This window comes from Papaver somniferum, chromosome 10 (assembly GCF_003573695.1).
Source record: "Papaver somniferum cultivar HN1 chromosome 10, ASM357369v1, whole genome shotgun sequence".
Classification (NCBI taxonomy): Eukaryota; Viridiplantae; Streptophyta; class Magnoliopsida; order Ranunculales; family Papaveraceae; genus Papaver; species Papaver somniferum.
In genome coordinates this window covers 103,554,376-103,576,470 of record NC_039367.1, presented here as the reverse complement: position 1 = coordinate 103,576,470, position 22,095 = coordinate 103,554,376, and the positions used below count along the sequence as shown (strand labels likewise).

Here is a 22,095-nt window from a genome sequence, read left to right as displayed (position 1 = left end):
GAGACCGGCCATTTGAAAGCCTTAGGGCCACCCTTGGTCGTTCAAGGGGATGTGCCTGTGTCACCATGGTATCCATGTCTCAGTCCTGAGAGTTTCGATATTTTCCGATGCGCATTTGAGCAACATTTTGAGAAAATATGCAGAATCCAGGGTTTTGTTGAAACTAGGAAAAATTCATGAGATGATGAAAAATAATAAATAAAACAAAGGATTGCAAGGTGTGGGACCGGACACTGCTAGGGTGTGGCCAGCCAGCTAGCAAGCTCGGTCCCACAACACTTTTCCCAGTTTTATACAATTTTATGTGTTTTCTATGAATTTAGGGAAATTCCATGAAACTGGAGAATTTTATGAAATCAGGGAACTTCCATGAGATTAGGGAAACAAATTAAATAGGGAGTCATGGAGTGTGGGGCCGGCAATGGCCATGGCGTGGCCGTCCGGCCAACATGCACGGTCCCAAGACACTCCTCCCAATTTTATAATATTTTTTTCATGATTTTAGGGAATTTTCATAAAATCAAAGAGGTTTGTTGAAACCAAGGTATTTTGGTGAAATCAAGGAGTTTTCATGGAATGAGGAAAACAAAACAAGTAATAATAATAAAATAAGGGGTTTGGGGACCGTCTAGGGCATGACCAGCCTGTTAGGGTCCGATCCCACGAGTTTCCTTAATTGTATAATATTTTTCATGGGTTTAGGGAAAAATCATGAAATCAGGGAATTTTCATGGGATGAGGGAAATAATAAAATAATAAGGAACCGTGAGGTGTGGGACCGGCCACGGCTAGGGCATGGCCGGCCGGCTAGTGGGCTTGGTCCCGCGACACCTTTTCCTAATTTTATTATTTCCTTGCCGTGAGGAAACACCATGAGACTGGGAGTTTCCTTGAAACGAAGGAAATTTGCTCAAATTAGAGAATTTTCATGAGATCAGGAAAAATAATAAAATGTGATAAAATATAAAATTGGGCGTGGGACTGGTCACGGCATGACTGGCCGGCTGGTAAGCCCAGTCCCCCAGCGCCTTTGCTAATATTTTTTTATTATTATTTTCCTTCCTATTTTGCATAGGTTCCTCGTTCCTTCGTGTTTTGGAGTGTTCGTTTGCACATTCAGGTGCTCGTTTGTGTATCAATTGATGAGTACATTTGCACCATTTAAATCAGGGCTTACTCGATAGCTGCTCAGATGCCCGTGTGTTGAATATTTATCACTAACCCGTGGAATTCTACTTGGAAGAACCACAAATTGAAGTGACGAAATATTACGAAGAATCGTAGAATATTGCTGGATATTCAGACGATTAGAGATAATTAATTTAATGGATCTATACTAGCAGGCACGCTGTCTAGGAGCATTAACTATCTGAGGGTGGAGTAATATGAGCTTGCTGGAGCGTCACATTACTCTTATATCGTCAGGGAAAACCAGGTTGCATCCTGAAGACGTTATCGCTCTATACTAGCAGGCAATCTGTCTAGGAGCCGTCCAATATTTCGATTCTATATAAAATAATTACTGAAATTGCTCAGTATTTATGAGATGTGCCGTGGTCTCAGCTGAGAGACTACACATCTACATATACTCTGAGAGACAACCTTCTCAGTCAGAGATTTATGGCATGAGCTTTCATGCTTTGAGGAGAGACATGAGTCTCAATACTCATCCAATTGTCGTATCCAGAGTGTGTATAATTATGGTTTTACGATTTTTCCCTTGTCGAAAATCCACCATCTACAAGCTGCAACATCTGGTGGAAGTTTGCTGCCATCCGAGACAGATGAAGAACCTGTCCCTTTACAATTCTTCTTATTACGAGCAACCTGCCAGTCAGATTTGGGATCCCTAGCTTGTTGTTGAGCGTGTTGCTCAGATTGTAATTGTGAATTATCTTGAGTCTTAGGTTTAATCTTTCATCTACATTCTGCCTCATTGTGCCCAATTATTTTACAACTAGTACAAAACTTAGGTTTCTTGTGAGTCTCAATGGGTTGCAAAAATTCCAATCCTCCAACTGAAACATGTATAGCGTCAACATCATTCATTTCAGCAATATCAATGAGAACCGAAGCATAATAACCATATTCATGAGCTAGAGTACGTTTATCAACGACAATGGGAGTTCCCAAGGATTTTCCCATCGCAAGAAAGGTCTTTTCAATCCAATATTCCATTGGAAGACCAGGAAATTTCACCCACACAGTTGCGTGAATTGTTTTTTGCTTATCAGCATCAAAACTAGGGTACCGCTCCATTAAGCTTAACTTTTGATGCGCCACAATCCAAGCTTGTGCCTCAAAAAGTTTGTCTTTAGCTTTCTGAGATTTTAACTTGATAATAAAAAAGCCTCTATTCATGGGAAAAAAGTGACCACCCCCTTCACCGAGCTGCCATTGAGATTCTAGGTTTTTCTTCACGTCACTGAAGTTTAAATCCTTAAAGTCCAGCCTTCCAATGAGACTGTACTTCCATATGTCGCATCCCTCCTCATGGTATTTAACTGGTATAACAACCGCAGGTTTTCCATCTTTCACACTAGGGTTTGGCAGCGTGCTCAAATCCAAAGATGTCGTAGGAAGCTGTTTTTTTCCCATTAGTTTTTCAGCATATGTAAGAGCCTTAGTTTTTGAAGGATCCGATTGGTCCTCCATCTCGGATCACCAAAAGATGATCGAGACAAGGAAAACAGAAAAAAGTTTTGAAAAAACCTAAAAAAATCGCCAGAGAGGGAAAATTTTAAGAGAGAGAAAAAAAAGATCGAAACCAGATCAGTGACGGATGGAGAGGCCCGACAGGGGAAAAATGCACTTTATCTCAAGTAAGGGGTTGGCAGATATCCCATGTAGGACCATGAGATGACCATGCCCGTGATTAAATTTGACATGCCCAAGTTTAAATTTGACATGCCTAAGATCAATTTTGAGATTCCTAAGACCGTAGGCTTGTTCTTTCATGTCCATGCCCAAGATTCAATTTGACATGCCCAGGTTTAAATTTGACATGCCAATGATCAATTTTAAGATGCCCAAGACCGTAGGGTTGTGCTTTCATGTCCATGCCCAACATTCGATTTGATATGTCCAAGTTTAAATTTGACATGCCAAGGATCAATTTTGAGATGCCCAAGACCGTAGGCTTGTTATTTCATACCCATGCCCAAGATTCAATTTGACATGCCCAAGTTTAAATTTGACATGCCTAGGATCAACTTTGAGATACCCAAGACCGTAGGGTTGTGCTTTCATGCCAATGCCCAACATTCAATTTGATATGCCCAAGATTAAATTTTACATGACTAGGATCAATTTTGAGATGCCCAGTACCGAAGGCTTGTACTTTCATGCCCATGCCCAAGTTTAAATTTGACATGCCTAGGATCAATTTTGGAATTCCTAACAACTTAGGGGGATATTCTTTCATGCCCATGCCCAAGATTCAATTTGACATGCCCAAGTTTAAATTTGACATGCCTAAGATCAATATTGTGATGCCCAAGACCGTAGGGTTGTGCTTTCATGCCCATGCCCAAGTTTAAATTTGACATGCGTAGGGTCAATTTTGAGATGCCCAAGATGGTAGGGTTGTACTTTCATGCCCATGCCCAACATTCAATTTGATATGTTCAAGTTTAAATTAGGCATGCCAGGGATCAATTTTGAGATGCCCAATACCGTAGGCTTGTACTTTCATGCCCATGCCCATGATTAAATTTGATATGCCCAAGTTTAAATTTGACATGGCTAAGATAATTTTTGAGATTCCTAAGACCGTAGGCTTGTTCTTTCATTCCCATGTCCAAGATTCAATTTGACATGCCCAAGTTTAAATTTGACATGCCTAAGATCAATTTTGAGATGCCCAAGATCGTAGGGTTGTGCTTTCATTCCCATGCCCAAGATTAAATTTGATATGCCCAAGTTTAAATTTGACATGCCTAAGATCAATTTTGAGATGCCCAAGACGGTAGGGTTGTGATTTCATGCCCATGCCCAACATTCAATTTGATATGTTCAAGTTTAAATTTGACAAGCCTAGGATCAATTTTGAGATGCCCAAAACCGTAGGGTTGTGCTTTCATGCCCATGCCCAGCATTCAATTTGATACGCTCAAATTTAAATATGACATGCCAAGGATCAATTTTGAGATCCCAATACCGTAGGCTTGTACTTTCAAGCCCATGCCCATGATTAAATATGACATGCCCAAGTTTAAATTTGACATGCCTAGGATCAATTTTAAGATTCCTAAGACCGTAGGCTTTTTCTTTCGAGCCAATGCCCAAGACAATTTGGCATGCCCAAGTTTAAATTTTACATGCCTAAGATCAATTTTGAGATGACCAAGACCGTAGGGTTGTGCTTTCATGCCATGCCCAAGATTAAACTTAATTTTCCCAAGTTTAAATTTTACATGCCTAGGATCAATTTTGAGATGTCCAAGACCGTAGGCATGTCAAATTTAAACTTGGGCATATCACATCGAATGTTGGGCATGGACATGAAAGCACAACCCAACGGTCTTGGGCATCTTAAAATTGATCTTAGGCATGTCAAAATTAAACTTGGGCATATCAAATTTAATCTTGGGCATGGGAATGAAAGAACACGCCTACGGTCTTAGGAATTTAAAAATTGATCTTAAGCATGTCAAATTTAAACTTGGGCAGGTCAAATTTAATCATGGGCATGGGCATGAAAATACAAGCCTACGGTATTGGGCATCTAAAAATTGATCCTTGGCATGACAAATTTAAACTTGGGCATATCAAATTGAATGTTGGGTATGGTTATGAAAGCACAACTCTACAGTCTTGGGCATCTCAAAATTGATCCTAGGCTTGTCGAATTTAAACATGAACATATCAAATTGAATGTGGGGCATGGGCGTGAAAGCACAACCCTACCATCTTGGGCTTCTCAAATTTGATCCTAGGCATGTAAAATTTAAACTTGGGCATATCAAGTTTAATCTTGGGCATGGGCATGAAAGCACAACCCTACGGTCTTGGGCATCTCAAAATTGATCTTAGGCATGTCAAATTTAAACTTGGGCATGTCAAATTGAATCTTGGGCATGCACATGAAAGAACAAGCCTACGGTCTTAGGAATCTAAAAATTGATCTTAAGCATGTCAAATTTAAACTTGGGCATGTCAAATTTAATCTGGGCATGGGCATGAAAGTACAATCCGATGGTATTGGACATCTCAAAATGGATCCTTGGCATGTAAAATTTAAACTTGAACATATCAAATTGAATGTTGGGCATGGACATGAAAGCACAGCCCTATCGTCTTGGGCATCTCAAAATTGATCCTAGGCATGTCACATTTAAACTTGGGCATATCAAGTTTAATATTTGGCATGGACATGAAAGCACAACCCTACGGTCTTCGGCATCTCAAAATTTATCTTAGTCATGTCAAATTTAAACTTGAGCATGTCAAATTGAATGTTGGGCATGGGCATGAAAGAACAAGCCTACGGCCTTAGGAATCTCAAGATTGATCTTAAGCATGTTAAATTTAAACTTGGGCATGTCAAATTTAATCACGGGCATGGGTATGAAAGTACAATCCTTCGGTATTGGGCATCTCAAAATTGATAGGCATGTAAAATTCAAACTTGGGCATATCAAATTGAATGTCGGGCATCGGCATGAAAGCACAACCCTACGGTCTTAGGCATCTCAAAATTGATCCTAGGCATGTCAAATTTAAACTTGCGCATGTCAAACTGAATCTCGGGCATGGGTATGAAAGAACAAGCCTACGGTCTTAGGCATCTAAAAATTGATCCTAGGCATGTCAAATTTAAACTCGAGAATATCAAATCGAATATTAGGCATGGACATGAAAGCACAACCCTATGGACTTGGGAATCTCTAAATTGATCTTAGGCATGTCAAATTTAGAAGTGGGTATGTCACCTTAAATATTGGGCATGGGCATGAAAGAACAAGCTTACGGTCTTAGGAATCTCAAAATTGATATTAGGCATGTAAAATTTAAACTTGGGCATGTCAAATTTAAGCATGGGCATGGGCATGAAAGTACAAGACGATGGTATTGGGCATCTCAAAATGGTTCCTTGGCATGTCAAATTTAAACTTGAACATATCAAATTGAATGTTGGGCATGGGCATGAAAGCACAACCCTACCATCTTGGGCATCTCGAAATTGATCCTAGGCATGTCAAATTTAAACTTGAACATATCAAATTGAATGTTGGGCATGGGCATGGGAATGAAAGCACAACCCTACCATCTTGGGTATCTCAAAATTGATCCTAGGCATGTCAGATTTAAAGTTGGGCATATCAAGTTAATCTTCGGCATGGGGATGAAAGCACAACCCTACGAACTTGGGCATCTGAAAATTGATCCTTGGCATGTCCAATTTAAACTTGAACATATCAAATTCAATCTTGGGCATGGGCATGAAAGAACAATCCTACGGCCTTAGGAATCTCAAAATTGATCATAGGCATGTCAAATTTAAACTTGGGCATGTTAAATTGAATCTTAGGCATGGGTATGAAAGAAAAAGCCTACGTCTTGGGCATCTAAAAATTGATTCTAGGCATGTCAAATTTAAACTTGGGAATATCAAATCGAATGTTATGCATGGACATAAAAGCATAACCCTACAGACTTGGGCATCTTAAAATTGATCTTAGGCATGTCAAATTTAAACCTTGGCATGTCACCTTGAATCTTGGGCATGGGACTGAAAGAACAAGCTTACGGTCTTAGGAATCTCAAAATTGATATTAGGCATGTCAAATTTAAACTTGGGCATGTCAAATTTAATCATGGGCATGGGCATCAAAGTACAAGCCTACGGTATTGGGCATCTCAAAATTGATCCTTGGCATGTCAAATTTAAACTTGGGAATATCTAATTGAATGTTGGGCATGGGCATGAAAGAACAATCCTACGGTCTTGGGCATCTCAAAATTGATCCTAGGCTTGTCAAATTCAAACTTGAACCTATCAAATTGAATGTTGGGCATAGGTATGCAAGCACAACCCTACCGTCTTGGGCATCTTAAAATTGATCCTTGGCATGTCAAATTTAAACTTGAAAATATAAAGTTTAATCTTGGGCATGGGCATCAAAGCACAACCCTACGGTCTTGGGCATCTCAAAATTGATCCTAGACATGTCAAATTTGAACTTGGCATGTCAAATTGAATCTTGGGAATGGGTATGAAAGAACAAGCCTACGGTCTTGGGCATCTCAAAATTGATCCTAGGCATGTCAAATTTAAACTTGGGCATATCAAATAGAATGTTGGGCATGGACATGAAAGCACAACCCTACGGTCTTGGGAATCTCAAAATTGATCCTAGGCATGTCAAATTTAAAATTGGGCATGTCAAATTGAATCTTGGGCATGAGCATGAAAGAACAAGCCTACGGTCTTAGGAATCTCAAAATTGATCCTAGGCATGTCAAATTTAAACTTGGGCATGTCAAATTAATCATGGGCATGGGCACGAATGTACAAGCTTACAGTATTGGGCATCTCAAAATTGATCCTAGGCATGTCAAATTTAAACTTGGGCATATCAAATTGAATATTGGACATGGGCATGAAAGCACAACCCTACGGACTTGGGCATCTCAAAATGGATCCTAGGAATGTCAAATTTAAACTTGGGCATAAGCATGAAATAACAAGCCTACGGTCTTAGGAATCTCAAAATTGATCTTAAGGATGTCAAATTTAAACTTGGGAATGTCAAATTTGATCATGGAAATGGGCATTAAAGTACAAGCCTACGGTATTGGGCATCTCAAATTTGATCCTAGGCATGTCAAATTTAAACTTGGGAATATCAAATTGAATGTTGGGCATGGGCATGAAAGCACAACCCTACAACCTTGGGAATCTCAAAATTGTTCCTAGGCATGTCAAATTTTAACTTGGGCATGTAAAATTGAATCTTAGGCATGGGCATGAAAGAACAAGCCTATGGTCTTTGGAATAACAATATTGATCCTAGGCATGTCAAATACAAACATGGGCATATCAAATTGAATATTAAGCATGGGCATGAAAGAACAAGCCTACGGTCTTTGGAATATCAATATTGATCATAGGCATGTCAAATATAAGCTTGGGCATGTCAAATTAATCATGGGAATGGGCACGAAATTACAAGCCTACGGTATTGGGCATCTCAAAATTGATCCTAGGCATGTCAAATTTAAACTTGGGCATATCAAATTGAATATTGGTCATGGGCATGAAAGCACAACCCTACGGACTTGGGCATCTCAAAATGGATCCTAGGAATGTCAAATTTAAACTTGGGCATAAGTATGAAATTACAAGCCTACGGTCTTAGGAATCTCAAAATTGATCTTATAGATGTCAAATTTAAACTTGGGCATGTCAAATTTGATCATGGGCATGGGCATGAAAGTACAAGACTACGGTATTGGGCATCTCAAATTTGATTCTAGGCGTGTCAAATTTAAACTTGGGAATGTCAAATTGAATGTTGGGCATGGGCATGATAGCACAACCCTACGAACTTGGGAATCTCAAAATTGATCTTAGGCATGTCAAATTTTAACTTGGGCATGTCAAATTGAATCTTAGGCATGGGCATGAAAGAACAAGCCTACGGTCTTTGGAATATCAGTATTGATCCTAGGCATGTCAAATATAAACATGGGCATATCAAATTGAATCTTAGGCATGGTTATGAAAGAACAAGCCTACGGTCTTTGGAGTATCAATATTGATCATAGGCATGTCAAATATAAACATGGGCATATCAAATTGAATCTTGGGCATGGGCATGAAAGAACAAGCCTACGGTCTTAGGAATCTAAAAGTTGATCCTGATATGTCAAATTTAAACTTGGGCATGTCAAATTTAATCATGGGCATGGGAATGAAAGTACAATCCCACGGTATTGGGCATCTCAAAATTGATCCTAGGCATGTAAAATTTAATCTTGGACATATCAAATTGAATGTTGGGCATCGGCATAAAAGCACAACCCTCCTTGGGCATCTAAAAATTGATCCTAGGAATATCAAATCTAAACTTGGACATATCAAATTGAATGTTGGGCATGGGCATGAAAGCACAACTTTACGGTCTTGGGCATCTCAAAATTGATCCTAGGCATGTCAATTTTAAACTTGGGCATATCAAGTTGAATCTTAGGCAAGGGCATGAAAGCACAACCCTACGGTCTTGGGCATCTAAAAATTTATCCTAGGCATGCCAAATTTAAACTGGGGAATGTCAAATTGAATCTTGGGCATGGGCATGAAAGAACAAACCTACGGTCTTCGGAATCTCAAAATTGATCTTGGGCATGTTAAATTTAGAATTGGGCATGTCAAATTTAATCATGAGCATAGGAATGAAAGTACAAGCCTACAGTCTTAGGAATCTCAAAATTTATCCTAGGTTTGTGAAATTTAAACTTAGGCATGTCAAATTCAAACTTGGGCATGTCAAATTTAATGATGGGAATGAACATGAAATTACAAGCCTACGATATTGGGAATCTCAAAATTTATCCTAGGCATGTAAAATTTAAACTTAGGCATATCAAATTGGATGTTGGGCATGGGCATGAAAGCACAACCCTTACGGTCTTGGGCATCTCAAATTTTATCCTAGGCATGTCAACTTTAAACTTAGGCATATAAAATTGAATGTTGGCCATGGGAATGAAAGCACAACCCTATGGTCTTGGGAATCTCAAAATTGATCCTAGGCATGTCAAATTTTAACTTGGGCATGTCAAATTGAATCTTAGGCATGGGCATGAAAGAACAAGCCTACGGTCTTTGGAATATCAATATTGATCCTAGGCATGTCAAATATAAACATGGGCATATAAAATTGAATCTTTGGCATGGGCATAAAGAACAAGCCTACGGTCTTAGGAATCTAAAAGTTGATCCTAGGCATGTCAAATTTAAACTTGGGCATGTCAAATTTAATCATGGTCATGGGAATGAAAGTACAATCCCACGGTATTGGGAATCTCAAATTTGATCCTAGGCATGTAAAATAGAATCTTGGGCATATCAAATTGAATGTTGAGCATCGGCATAAAAGCACAACCCTACGGTCTTGGGCATCTCAAAATTGATCATAGGCATATCAAATCTAAACTTGGACATATCAAATTGAATGTTGGTCATGGACATGAAAGCACAACCCTACGGTCTTGGGCATCTCAAAATTGATCCTAGGCATGTCAAATTTAAACTTGAGCATGTCAAATTGAATATTGGGCTTGGGCATGAAAGAACAAGCCTACGGTCTTAGGAATATCAAAATTGATCCTAAGATGTCAATTTAAACTTGGGCATGTCAAATTTAATCATGAGCATGGGCATGAAAGTACAAGCCTACGTTCTTAGGAATCTCAAAATTGATTATAGGTTTGTTAAATTTAATCACGGAATGAGCATGGAAGAACATGCCTACGGTCTTAGGAATTCCAAAATTGATCCTAGGCATGCCAAATTTAAACTTGGGCATGTCAAATTGTATCTTGGGCATGGGAATGAAAGAACAAGCCTACGGTCTTCGGAATCTCAAAATTGATCTTGGGCATGTTAAATTTTAACTTGGGCATGTCAAATTTAATCATGAGCATCGGAATGAAAGTACAAGCCTACGGTCTTAGGAATCTCAAAATTGATCCTAGGTTTTCCAAATTTAATCATGGGAATGAGCAAGAAAGAAAAAGCCTACGGACGTAGGAATTTCAAAATTGATCCTAGGCATGTCAAATTCAAACTTGGGCACGTCAAATTTAATCATGGGAATGAGCATGAAAGTACAAGCCTACGGTATTGGGCATCTCAAAATTTATCCTAGGCATGTAAAATTTAAACTTAGGCATATCAAATTGGATGTTGGGCATGGGAATGAAAGCACAACCCATACGGTCTTGGGCATCTCAAAATTGATCCTAGGCATATCAACTTTAAACTAGGAATATCAAATTGAATGTTGGCCATGGGCATGAAAGCACAACCCTATGGTCTTGGGAATCTCAAAATGGATCCTAGGCATGTCAAATTTTAACTTGGGCATGTCAAATTGAATCTTGGGCATGGGTATAAAGAACAAGCCTACGGTCTTAGGAATCTCAAAGTTGATCCTAGGTATGTCAAATTTAAACTTGGGCATGTCAAATTTAATCATGGTCATGGGAATGAAAGTACAATCCCATGGTATTGGGAATCTCAAAATTGATCCTAGGCATGTAAAATTGAATCTTGGGCATATCAAATTGAATGTCAGGCATCGGCATAAAAGTACAACCCTACAGTCTTGGGCATCTCAAAATTGATCCTAGGCATATCAAATCTAAACTTGGACATATCAAATTTAATGTTGGGCATGGACATGAAAGCACAACCCTACGGTCTTGGGCATCTCAAAATTGATCCTAGGCATGTCAAATTTAAACTTGCATATCAAGTTGAATCTTGGGCATGGACAAGAAAGCACAACCCTACGGTCTTGGGCATCTCAAAAATGATCCTAGGCATGCCAAGTTTAAACTTGAGCATGTCAAATTGAATCTTGGGCATGGGCATGAAAGAAAAAGCCTACGGTCTTAGGAATCTCAAAATTGATCCTAAGATGTCAAATTTAAACTTGGGCATGTAAAATTTAATCATGAGCATGGGCATGAAAGTACAATCCTACGTTCTTAGGAATCTCAAAATTGATTCTAGGTTTGTCAAATTTAATCATGGGAATGAGCATGAAAGAACATGCCTACGGTCTTAGGAATTCCAAAATTGATCCTAGGCATGCCAAATTTAAACTTGGGCATGTCAAATTGAATCATGGGCATGGGCATGAAAGAACAAGCCTACGGTCTTCGGAATCTCAAAATTGATCCTGGGCATGTTAAATTTAAACTTTGGAATGTCAAATTTAATCATGAGCATCGGAATGAAAGTACAAGCCTACGGTCTTAGGAATCTCAAAATTGATCCTAGGTTTTCCAAATTTAATCATGGGAATGAGCAAGAAAGAAAAAGCCTACGGACGTAGGAATTTCAAAATTGATCCTAGGCATGTCAAATTCAAACTTGGGCACGTCAAATTTAATCATGGGAATGAGCATGAAAGTACAAGACTACGGTATTGGGCATCTCAGAATTTATCCTAGGCATGTAAAATTTAAACTTAGGCATATCAAATTGGATGTTGGGCATGGGCATGAAAGCGCAACCCTTACGGTCTTGGGCATCTCAAAATTGATCATAGGCATGTCAAATTTAAACTTGGGCATGTCAAATTTAATCATGGTCATGGGAATGAAAGTACAATCCCATGGTATTGGGAATCTCAAAATTGATCCTAGGCATGTAAAATTGAATCTTGAGCATATCAAATTGAATGTTGGGCATCGGCATAAAAGCACAACCCTACGGTCTTGGGCATCTCAAAATTGATCCTAGGTATATCAAGTCTAAACTTGGACATATCAAATTGAATGTTGGGCATGGACATGAAAGCACAACACTACGGTCTTGGGAATCTCAAAATTGATCATAGGAAAGTCAAATTTAAACTTGCATATCAAGTTGAATATTGGGCATGGGCAAGAAAGCACAACCCTACGGTCTTGGGCATCTCAAAAATAATCTTAGGCATGTCAAATTTAAACTTGGGCATATCAATTTTAATCTTGGGCATATGCATGAAAGCACAACCTTACATTCTTGGGCATCTCAAAATTGATCATAGGCATGTCAAGTTTAAACTTGAGCATGTCAAATTGAATCCTGGGCATGGGCATGAAAGAACAAGCCTACGGTCTTAGGAATATCAAAATTGATCTTAAGATGTCAAATTTAAACTTGGGCATGTCAAATTTAATCATGAACATGGGCATGAAAGTACAAGCCTACGTTCTTAGGAATCTCAAAATTGATTCTAGGTTTGTCAAATTTAATCATGGGAATGAGCATGAAAGAACATGCCTACGGTCTTAGGAATTCCAAAATTGATCCTAGGCATGCCAAATTTAAACTTGGGCATGTCAAATTGAATCATGGGCATGGGCATGAAAGAACAAGCCTACGGTCTTCGGAATCTCAAAATTGATCCTGGAAATGTTAAATTTAAACTTTGGAATGTCAAATTTAATCATAAGCATCGGAATGAAAGTACAAGCCTACGGTCTTAGGAATCTCAAAATTGATCCTAGGTTTTCCAAATTTAATCATGGGAATGAGCAAGAAAGAAAATGCCTTTGGACGTAGGAATATCAAAATTGATCCTAGGCATGTCAAATTCAAACTGGGGAACGTCAAATTTAATCATGGGAATGAGCATGAAAGTACAAGCCTACGGTATTGGGCATCTCAGAATTTATCCTAGGCATGTAAAATTTAAACTTAGGCATATCAAATTGGATGTTGGGCATGGGCATGAAAGCACAACCCTTACGGTCTTGGGCATCTCAAAATTGACCATAGGCATGTCAACTTTAAACTTAGGCATATCAAATTGAATGTTGGCCATGGGCATGAAAGCAAAACCCTATGGTCTTGGGAATCTCAAAATTGGTCTTAGGCATGTCAAATTTTAACTTGGGCATATCAAATTGAATCTTAGGCATGGGCATGAAAGAACAAGCCTACGGTTTTTGGAATATCAATATTGATCCTAGGCATGTCAAATATAAACATGGGCATATCAAATTGAATCTTGGGCATGGACATGAAAGAACATGCCTACGGTCTTATGAATCTAAAAGTTGATCCTAGGCATGTCAAATTTAAACTTAGGCATGTCAAATTTAATCATGGGCATGGGAATGAAAGTACAATCCCACGATATTGGGCATCTCAAAATTGATCCTAGGCATGTAAAATTTAAACTTGGGAATATCAATTTTAATCTTGGGCATAGGCATGAAAGCACAACCTTACAATCTTGGGCATCTAAAAATTGATCATAGGCATGTCAAATTTAAACTTGAGCATGTCAAATTGAATCTTGGGCATGGGCATGAAAGAACAAGCCTACGGTCTTAGGAATCTCAAAATTGATCCTAGGATGTCAAATTTAAACTTGGGCATGTCAAATTTAATCATGAGGATGGGCATGAAAGTACAAGCCTACGTTCTTAGGAATCTCAAAATTGATTCTAGGTTTGTCAAATTTAATCATGGGAATGAGCATGAAAGAACATGCCTACGGTCTTAGGAATTCCAAAATTGATCCTAGGCAAGTAAAATTGAATCTTTGGCATGGGCATGAAAGAACAAGCCTACGGTCATCGGGATCTCAAAATTGATCCTGGGCATGTTAAATTTAAACTTGGGCATGTCAAATTTAATCATGAGCATCGGAATAAAAGTACAAGCCTATGGTCTTAAGAATCTCAAAATTGATCCTAGGTTTTCCAAATTTAATCATGGGAATGAGCATGAAAGTACAAGCCTACGGTATTGGGCATCTCAAAATTAATCTTAGACATGTCAAATTTAAATTTTGGCATATCAAATTAAATTTTGGGCATGGGCTTGATAGCACAACCCTACGGTCTTCGGCATATCAAAATTGATCATGGGCATGTCAACTTTAAACTTGGGCAAGTCAAATTGAATCTTGGGAATGAGCATGAAAGAACAAGCCTACAGTCTTAGGAATCTCAAAATTGATCCTAGGCATGTCAAATTTAAACTTGGGCATGTCAAATTTAATCATGGGCATGGGCATGAAAGTATAAGCCTACGGTATTGGGCATCTTAAAATTTATCCTAGGCATGTCAAATTTAAACTTAGGCCTTTCAAATTGAATGTTGGGCATGGGCATGAAAGCACAACCTTACGGTTTTGGGAATCTCAAAATTGATCCTAGGCATGTAAAATTTAAACTTTGACACATCAAATTGAATGTTGGGCATCGGCATGAAAGCACAACTCTACGGTCTTGGGCATGTCAACTTTAAACTTGGGCATGTCAAATTGAATCATGGGGATGGGCATGAAAGTACAAGATTACGATATTGGGCAACTCAAAATTGATCCTAGGCATGTCAAATTTAAACTTGGACATATCAAATTGAATGTTGGGCATGGGAGTGAAGCGCAACCCTACGGTCTTGGGCATCTCAAAATTGATCCTATGCATGTCAAATTTAAACTTGGGCATATCAATTTTAATCTTGGGAATAGGCATGAAAGCACAACCTTACAGTCTTGGGCATCTCAAAATTGATCCTAGGCATGTCAAATTGAATCTTAGGCATGTCAAATTGAATTTTGGGCATGGGTATGAAAGAACAAGCGTACGGTCTTAGGAATCTCAAAATTGATCCTAGGATGTCAAATTTAAACTTGGGCATTTAAAATTTAATCATGAGCATGGGCATGAAAGTATAAGCCTACGGTCTTAGGAATCTCAAAATTTATTCTAGGTTTGTCAAATATAATCATGGAAATGAGCATCAAAGAACATGCCTACGGACTTAGGAATTCAGAAATTGATCCTAGGCATGTCAAATTTAATCTTGGGCATGTCAAATTTAATCATGGGCATGGGCATCAAAGAACAAGCCTACGGTCTTATGAATCTCAAAATTGATCTTAGGTTTGTCAAATTTAATCATGGGATGGAGCATGAAAGTACAAGCCTACGGTATTGGGTATCTCAAAATTGATCCTAGGCATGTCAAATTAAAACTTGGGCATATAAAATTGAATGTTGGGCATGGGCATGAAAGCAAAATCCTACGGTCTTGGGCATCTCAAAATTGATCCTAGGCATGACAAATTTAAATTTGGGCATTTAATCTTGGGCATGGGCCTGAAAGAACAAGCCTACTGTCTTAGGAATTTCAAAATTGACCCCAGTCATGTCAAATTTAAATTCGAACATGTCAAAATTAATCATGGGCATGGGAATCAAAGAACAAGCCTACGATCTCGGGAATCTCAAAATTTATCCTAGGTTTGTTAAATTTAATCATGGGAATGAGCATGAAGTATAAGCCTATGGTATTGGGTATCTCAAAATTCATCCTACACATGTCAAATTTGAACTTGGGAATATTAAATTGAATGTTGGGCATTGCTTGAAAGAATAACCCTACGGTCTTGTGCATCTCAAAATTGATCCTAGGCATGTAAAATTTAAACTAGGGCATATCAAATTAAATGTTGGGCATCGGCACGAAAGCACAACCCTACGGTCTTGGGCATCTCAAAATTGATCATGGGCATGTCAACTTTAAACTTGGGCATGAGCATAAAAGAACAAGCCTACGGTTTTAGGAATCTCAAAATTGATCCTAGGCATGTCAAATTTAAACTTTGGAATGTCAAATTTACTCATGAGCATGGGCATGAAAGTACAAGACTACGGTCTTAGGAATCTCAAAATTGATTCTAGGTTTGTCAAATTTAATCATGGGAATGAGCATGAAAGAACATGCCTGCGGTCTTAGGAATTCCAAAATTGATCCTAGGCATGTCAAATTTAAACTTGGGCATGTCAAATTTAATCATGGGCATGGATATAAAAGAACAAGCTTACGGTCTTAGGAATCTCAAAATTGATCCTAGGTTTGTCAAATTTAATCATGGGAATGAGCATGAAAGTACAAGCCTACGGTATTGGGCATCTCAAATTGATCCTAGGCATGTCAAATTCAAACTTGGGCATGTCAAATTTAATCACGGGCATGGGCATCAAAGAACAAGCCTACGATCTTAGGAATCTCAAAATTGATTTTAGGTTTGTCAAATTTAATCATGGTAATGAGCATGAAAGTACAAGCCTACGATAATGGGTATCTCAAAATTGATCCTAGGCATGTCAAATTTAAAATTGGGCACATCACATTGAATGTTGGGCATGGGCATGAAAGCACAATCCTACGGTCTTTGGCATCTCAAAATTAATCCTAAGCATGTCAAATTTAAACTTGGGAATTTAATCTTGGGCATGGGCATCAAAGAACAAGCCTACGAATTAGGAATTTCAAAATTGACCCTAGGCATGTCAAATTTTAAACTTGATCATGTCTAATTTAATCATGGGCATGGGAATCAAAGAAAAATCCTACGGTCTTAGGAATCTCAAAATTGATCCTAGGTTTGTCAAATTTAATCATGGGAATGAGGATGAACTACAAGCCTACGGTATTGGGTATCTCAAAATTGATCCTAGACATGTCAAATGTAAACTTGGGAATATTAAATTGAATGTTGGGCATTGCTTGAAAGAACAACCCTACGGTCTTGTGAATCTCAAAATTGATCCTAGGCATGTCAAATTTAAACTTGGACATATCAAATTAAATGTTGGTCATCGACATGAAAGCACAACCCTACGGTCTTGGGCATCTTAAAATTGATCCTGGGCATGTCAAATTTAAACTTGGGCATGTCAAATTGAATCTTGGGCATGAGCATGAAATAACAATCCTACGGTCTTTGGAATCTCAAAATTGATCCTAGGCATGTCAAATTTAAACTTGAGCATGTCAAATTTAATCATGGACATGGGCATGAAAGTACAAGTCTACGGTATTGGGCATCTCAAAATTTAGCCTAGGCATGTCAACTTTAAACTTGGACATATCAAATTGAATTTTTGGCATGGGCATGAAAGCACAACCGTACCGTCTTGGGGATCTAAAAATTGATCTTAGGCATGTTAACTTTAAACTTGGGAATGTCAAATTGAATCATGGGAATCAGCATGAAAATACAAGATTACGATATTGGGCATCTCAAAATTGATCACAGGCATGTCAAATTTAAACTTGGACATATCAAATTGAATGTTGGGCATGGGAATAAAATCGCAACCCTACGGTCTTGGGCATCTCAAAATTGATCCTAGGAATATCAAATTTAAACTCGGGCATATCAATTTTAATCTTGGGAATAGGCATGAAAGCACAACCTTACAGTCTTTGGAATCTCAAAATTGATCCTAGGCATGTCAAATTTAAACCTGGGCATGTCAAATTGAAACTTTGGCATGGGCATGAAAGAACAAGCCTACGGTCTTAGGAATCTCAAAATTGATCCTAGGATGTCAAATTTAAACTTGGGTATGTCAAATGTATTCATGAGCACGGGCATGAAAGTACAAGCCTACAGTCTTAGGAATCTCAAAATTGATTCTAGGTTTGTCAAATTTAATCATGGGAATGAGCATGAAAGAACATGCCTACGGTCTTAGGAATTCCAAAATTGATCCTAGGCATGTCAAATTTACACTTGGGCATGTCAAATTTAATCATGGGCATGGGCATCAAATAACAAGCCTACGGTCTTAGGAATCTCAAAATTGATCCTAGGTTTGTCAATTTTAATGATGGGAATGAGCATGAAAGTACAAGCCTACGGTATTGGGCATCTCAAATTGATCTTAGGCATGTCAAATTTAAACTTGGGCATATCAAATTGAATGTTGGGCATGGGCATGAAAGCACAATACTACGGTCTTGGGCATCTAAAAATTGATCCTAGACATGTCAAATTTAAACTTGGGTATGGGCATGATAGAACAAGCCTACGGTCTTAGGAATTACAAAATTGACCATGTCATGTCAAATTTAATCATGGGCATGGGCATCAAAGAACAAGCCTACGGTCTAAGGAATCTCAAAATTGATCCTCGGTTTGTCAAATTTAATCACGGGAATGAGTATGAAAGTACAAGCCTACGGTACTGGATATCTCAAAATTGATCCTAGACATGTCAAATTAAACTTGGGCATTGGGCATGGGCATGAAAGAACAAGCCTACAGTCTTGGACATCTCAAAATTGATCTTGGGCATGTCAACTTTAAACTCGGGCATGTAATATTGAATCTTAGGTATGAGCATGAAAGAACAAGCCTAAGGTCTTGAGAATCTCAAAATGGATCCTAGGATGTCAAATTTAAACTTGGGCATGTCACATTTAATCATGGGCATGGGCATGAAAGTACAAGCCTACGGTATTGGGCATCTCAAAATTGATCCTTGGCATGCCAAATTTAAACTTGGGCATATCAAATTGAATGTTGGGCGTGGGCATGAAATCACAACCCTATGGTCTTGGGCATCTCAAAATCGATCCTAGGCATGTCAAATTTAGACTTGGGCATATCAAATTGAATGTTGGGCATGGGCATGAAAGAATAACTCTACGGTATTGGGCATCTCAAAATTGATCCTAGGCATGTCAAATTTAAACTTAGGCATTTAATCTTGGGAATGGGCATGAAAGAACAAGCATACGGTCTTAGGAATTTCAAAATTGACCCTAGGCATGTCAAATTTAAACTTGAACATGTCAAATTTAATCATGGACATGGGAATCAAAGAACAAGCCTACTGTTTTAGGAATCTCAAAATTGATCCTAGGTTTGTCAAATTTAATCATGGGAATGAGCATGAAAGTACAATCCTATGTTATTGGGTATCTCAAAATTGATCCTAGACATGTCAAATTTAAACTTGGGCATATTAAATTGAATGTTGGGCATTGCTTGAAAGAACAACCCTACAGTCTTGTGCATCTCAAAAATGATCCTAGGCATGTCAAATTTAAACTTGGACATATCAAATTAAATGTTGGGCATCGGCATGAAAGAACAACCTTACGGTCTTGGGCATCTCAAAATTTATCCTAAGCATGTAAAATTTAAACTTAGGCATATCAAATTGAATGTTGGGCATGGGCATGAAAGCACAACCCTACGGCTTTGGTTATCTTAAAATTGATCCTAGGCATGTCAAATTTAAATTTTGACATATCAAATTGAGCTAGCATCGGCATGAAAGCACAACCCTACGATCTTGGGCATCTAAAAATTGATCCTAGGAAAGTTAACTTTAAACTTGGGCATGTCAAATTGAATCATGGGCATGGGCATGGGCATGAAAGTACAAGATTACGATATTGGGAATCTCAAAATTGATCCTAGGCATGTCAAATTTAAACTTGGACATATCAAATTGAATGTTGGGCATGAGAATGAAAGCGCAACTTTACGGTCTTGGGAATCTCAAAATTGATCGTAGGCATGTCAAATTTAAACTTGGGCATATAAATTTTAATATTGGGAATAGGCATGAAAGCACAACCTTGCAGTCTTGGTCATCTCAAAATTGATCCTAGGCATGTCAAATTTAAAGTTGGTCATGTCAAATTGACTCTTGGGCATGGGCATGAAAGAACAAGCCTACGGTCTTAGGAATCTCAAAATTGATGCTAGGATGTCAAATTTAAACTTGGGCATGTAAAATTTAATCATGAGCATGGGCATGAAAGTACAAGGCTACGGTCTTAGGAATCTCAATATTGATTCTAGGTTTGTCAAATTTAATCATGGGAATGAGCATGAAAGAACATGCCTACGGTCTTAGGAATTCCAAAATTGATCCTAGACATGTCAAATTTAAACTTGGGCATGTCAAATTTAATCATGAGCATGGGCATCAAAGAACAAGCCTACGCTCTTAGGAATCTCAAAATTGATCCTAGGTTTTTCAAATTTAATCATGGGAATGAGCATGAAAGTACAAGCCTACGGTATTGGGCATCTAAAAATTGATCCTAGGCATGTAAAATTTAAACTTGGGCATATCAAATTGAATGTTGGGCATGGGCATGAAATCACAATCCTACGGTCTTGGGCATCTCAAAATTGATCCCAGGCATGTCAAATTTAAACTTGGGCATTTAATCTTGGGCATGGGCATGAAAGAACAAGCCTACGGTCTTAGAAATTACAAAATTGACCCTAGGCATGTCAAATTTAAACTTGAACATGTCAAATTTAATCATGGGCATGTGCATCGATGAACAAGCCTATGGTCTTACGAATCTCAAAATTGATTCTAGGTTTGTCAAATTTAATCATGGGAATGAGCATGAAAGAACATGCCTACGGTCTTAGGAATTCCAAAATTAATACTAGGCATGTCAAATTTAAACTTGGGAATGTCCAATTTAATCATGGGCATGGGCATTAAAGAACAAGCCTACGGTCTTAGGAATCTCAAAATTGATCATAGGTTTTTTCAAATTTAATGATGGGAATGAGCATGAAAATACAAGCCTACGGTATTGGGCATCTCAAAATTGATCCTAGGCATGTCAAATTCAAACTTGGGCATATCAAATTGAATATTGGGCATGGCCATGAAAGCACAATCCTATGGTCTTGGGCATCTCAAAATTGATCCTAGGCATGTCAAATTTAAACTTGGGCATGTCAAATTTAATCATGGGCATGGGTATAAAAGAACAAGCTTACTGTCTTAGGAATCTCAAAATTGATCCTAGGTTTGTCAAATTTAATCATGGGAATGAGCATGAAAGTACAAGCCTACGGTATTGGGCATCTCAAATTGATCCTAGGCATGTCAAATTCAAACTTGGGCATGTCAAATTTAATCACGGGCATGGGCATCAAAGAACAAGCCTACGATCTTAGGAATCTCAAAATTGATCTTAGGTTTGTCAAATTTAATCATGGGAATGAGCATGAAAGCACAATCCTACGGTAACGGGTATCTCAAAATTGATCCTAGGCATGTCAAATTTAAAATTGGGCACATCACATTGAATGTTGGGCATGGGCATGAAAGCATAATCCTACGGTCTTTGGCATCTCAAAATTAATCCTAAGCATGTCAAATTTAAACTTGGGAATTTAATCTTGGGCATGGGCATCAAAGAACAAGCCTACGAATTAGGAATTTCAAAATTGACCCTAGGCATGTCAAATTTTAAACTTGATCATGTCTAATTTAATCATGGGCATGGGAATCAAAGAAAAAGCCTACGGTCTTAGGAATCTCAAAATTGATCCTAGGTTTGTCAAATTTAATCATGGGAATGAGGATGAACTACAAGCCTACGGTATTGGGTATCTCAAAATTGATCCTAGACATGTCAAATGTAAACTTGGGCATATTAAATTGAATGTTGGGCATTGCTTGAAAGAACAACCCTACGGTCTTGTGAATCTCAAAATTGATCCTAGGCATGTCAAATTTAAACTTGGGCATATCAAATTGAATGTTGGGCATGGGCATGAAAGCACA

General features: G+C 38.3%; 1 protein-coding gene across 1 annotated transcript; it reads right to left on the bottom strand.

Annotated features, from left to right (window-relative positions):
• Positions 1 to 1,917: 1,917 nt before the first annotated feature.
• On the bottom strand, positions 1,918 to 2,655 carry LOC113316043. Its single transcript, XM_026564277.1, has one exon. It carries the CDS (start codon positions 2,653 to 2,655, stop codon positions 1,918 to 1,920), a length of 738 nt encoding a protein of 245 aa, XP_026420062.1.
• Positions 2,656 to 22,095: the final 19,440 nt, after the last annotated feature.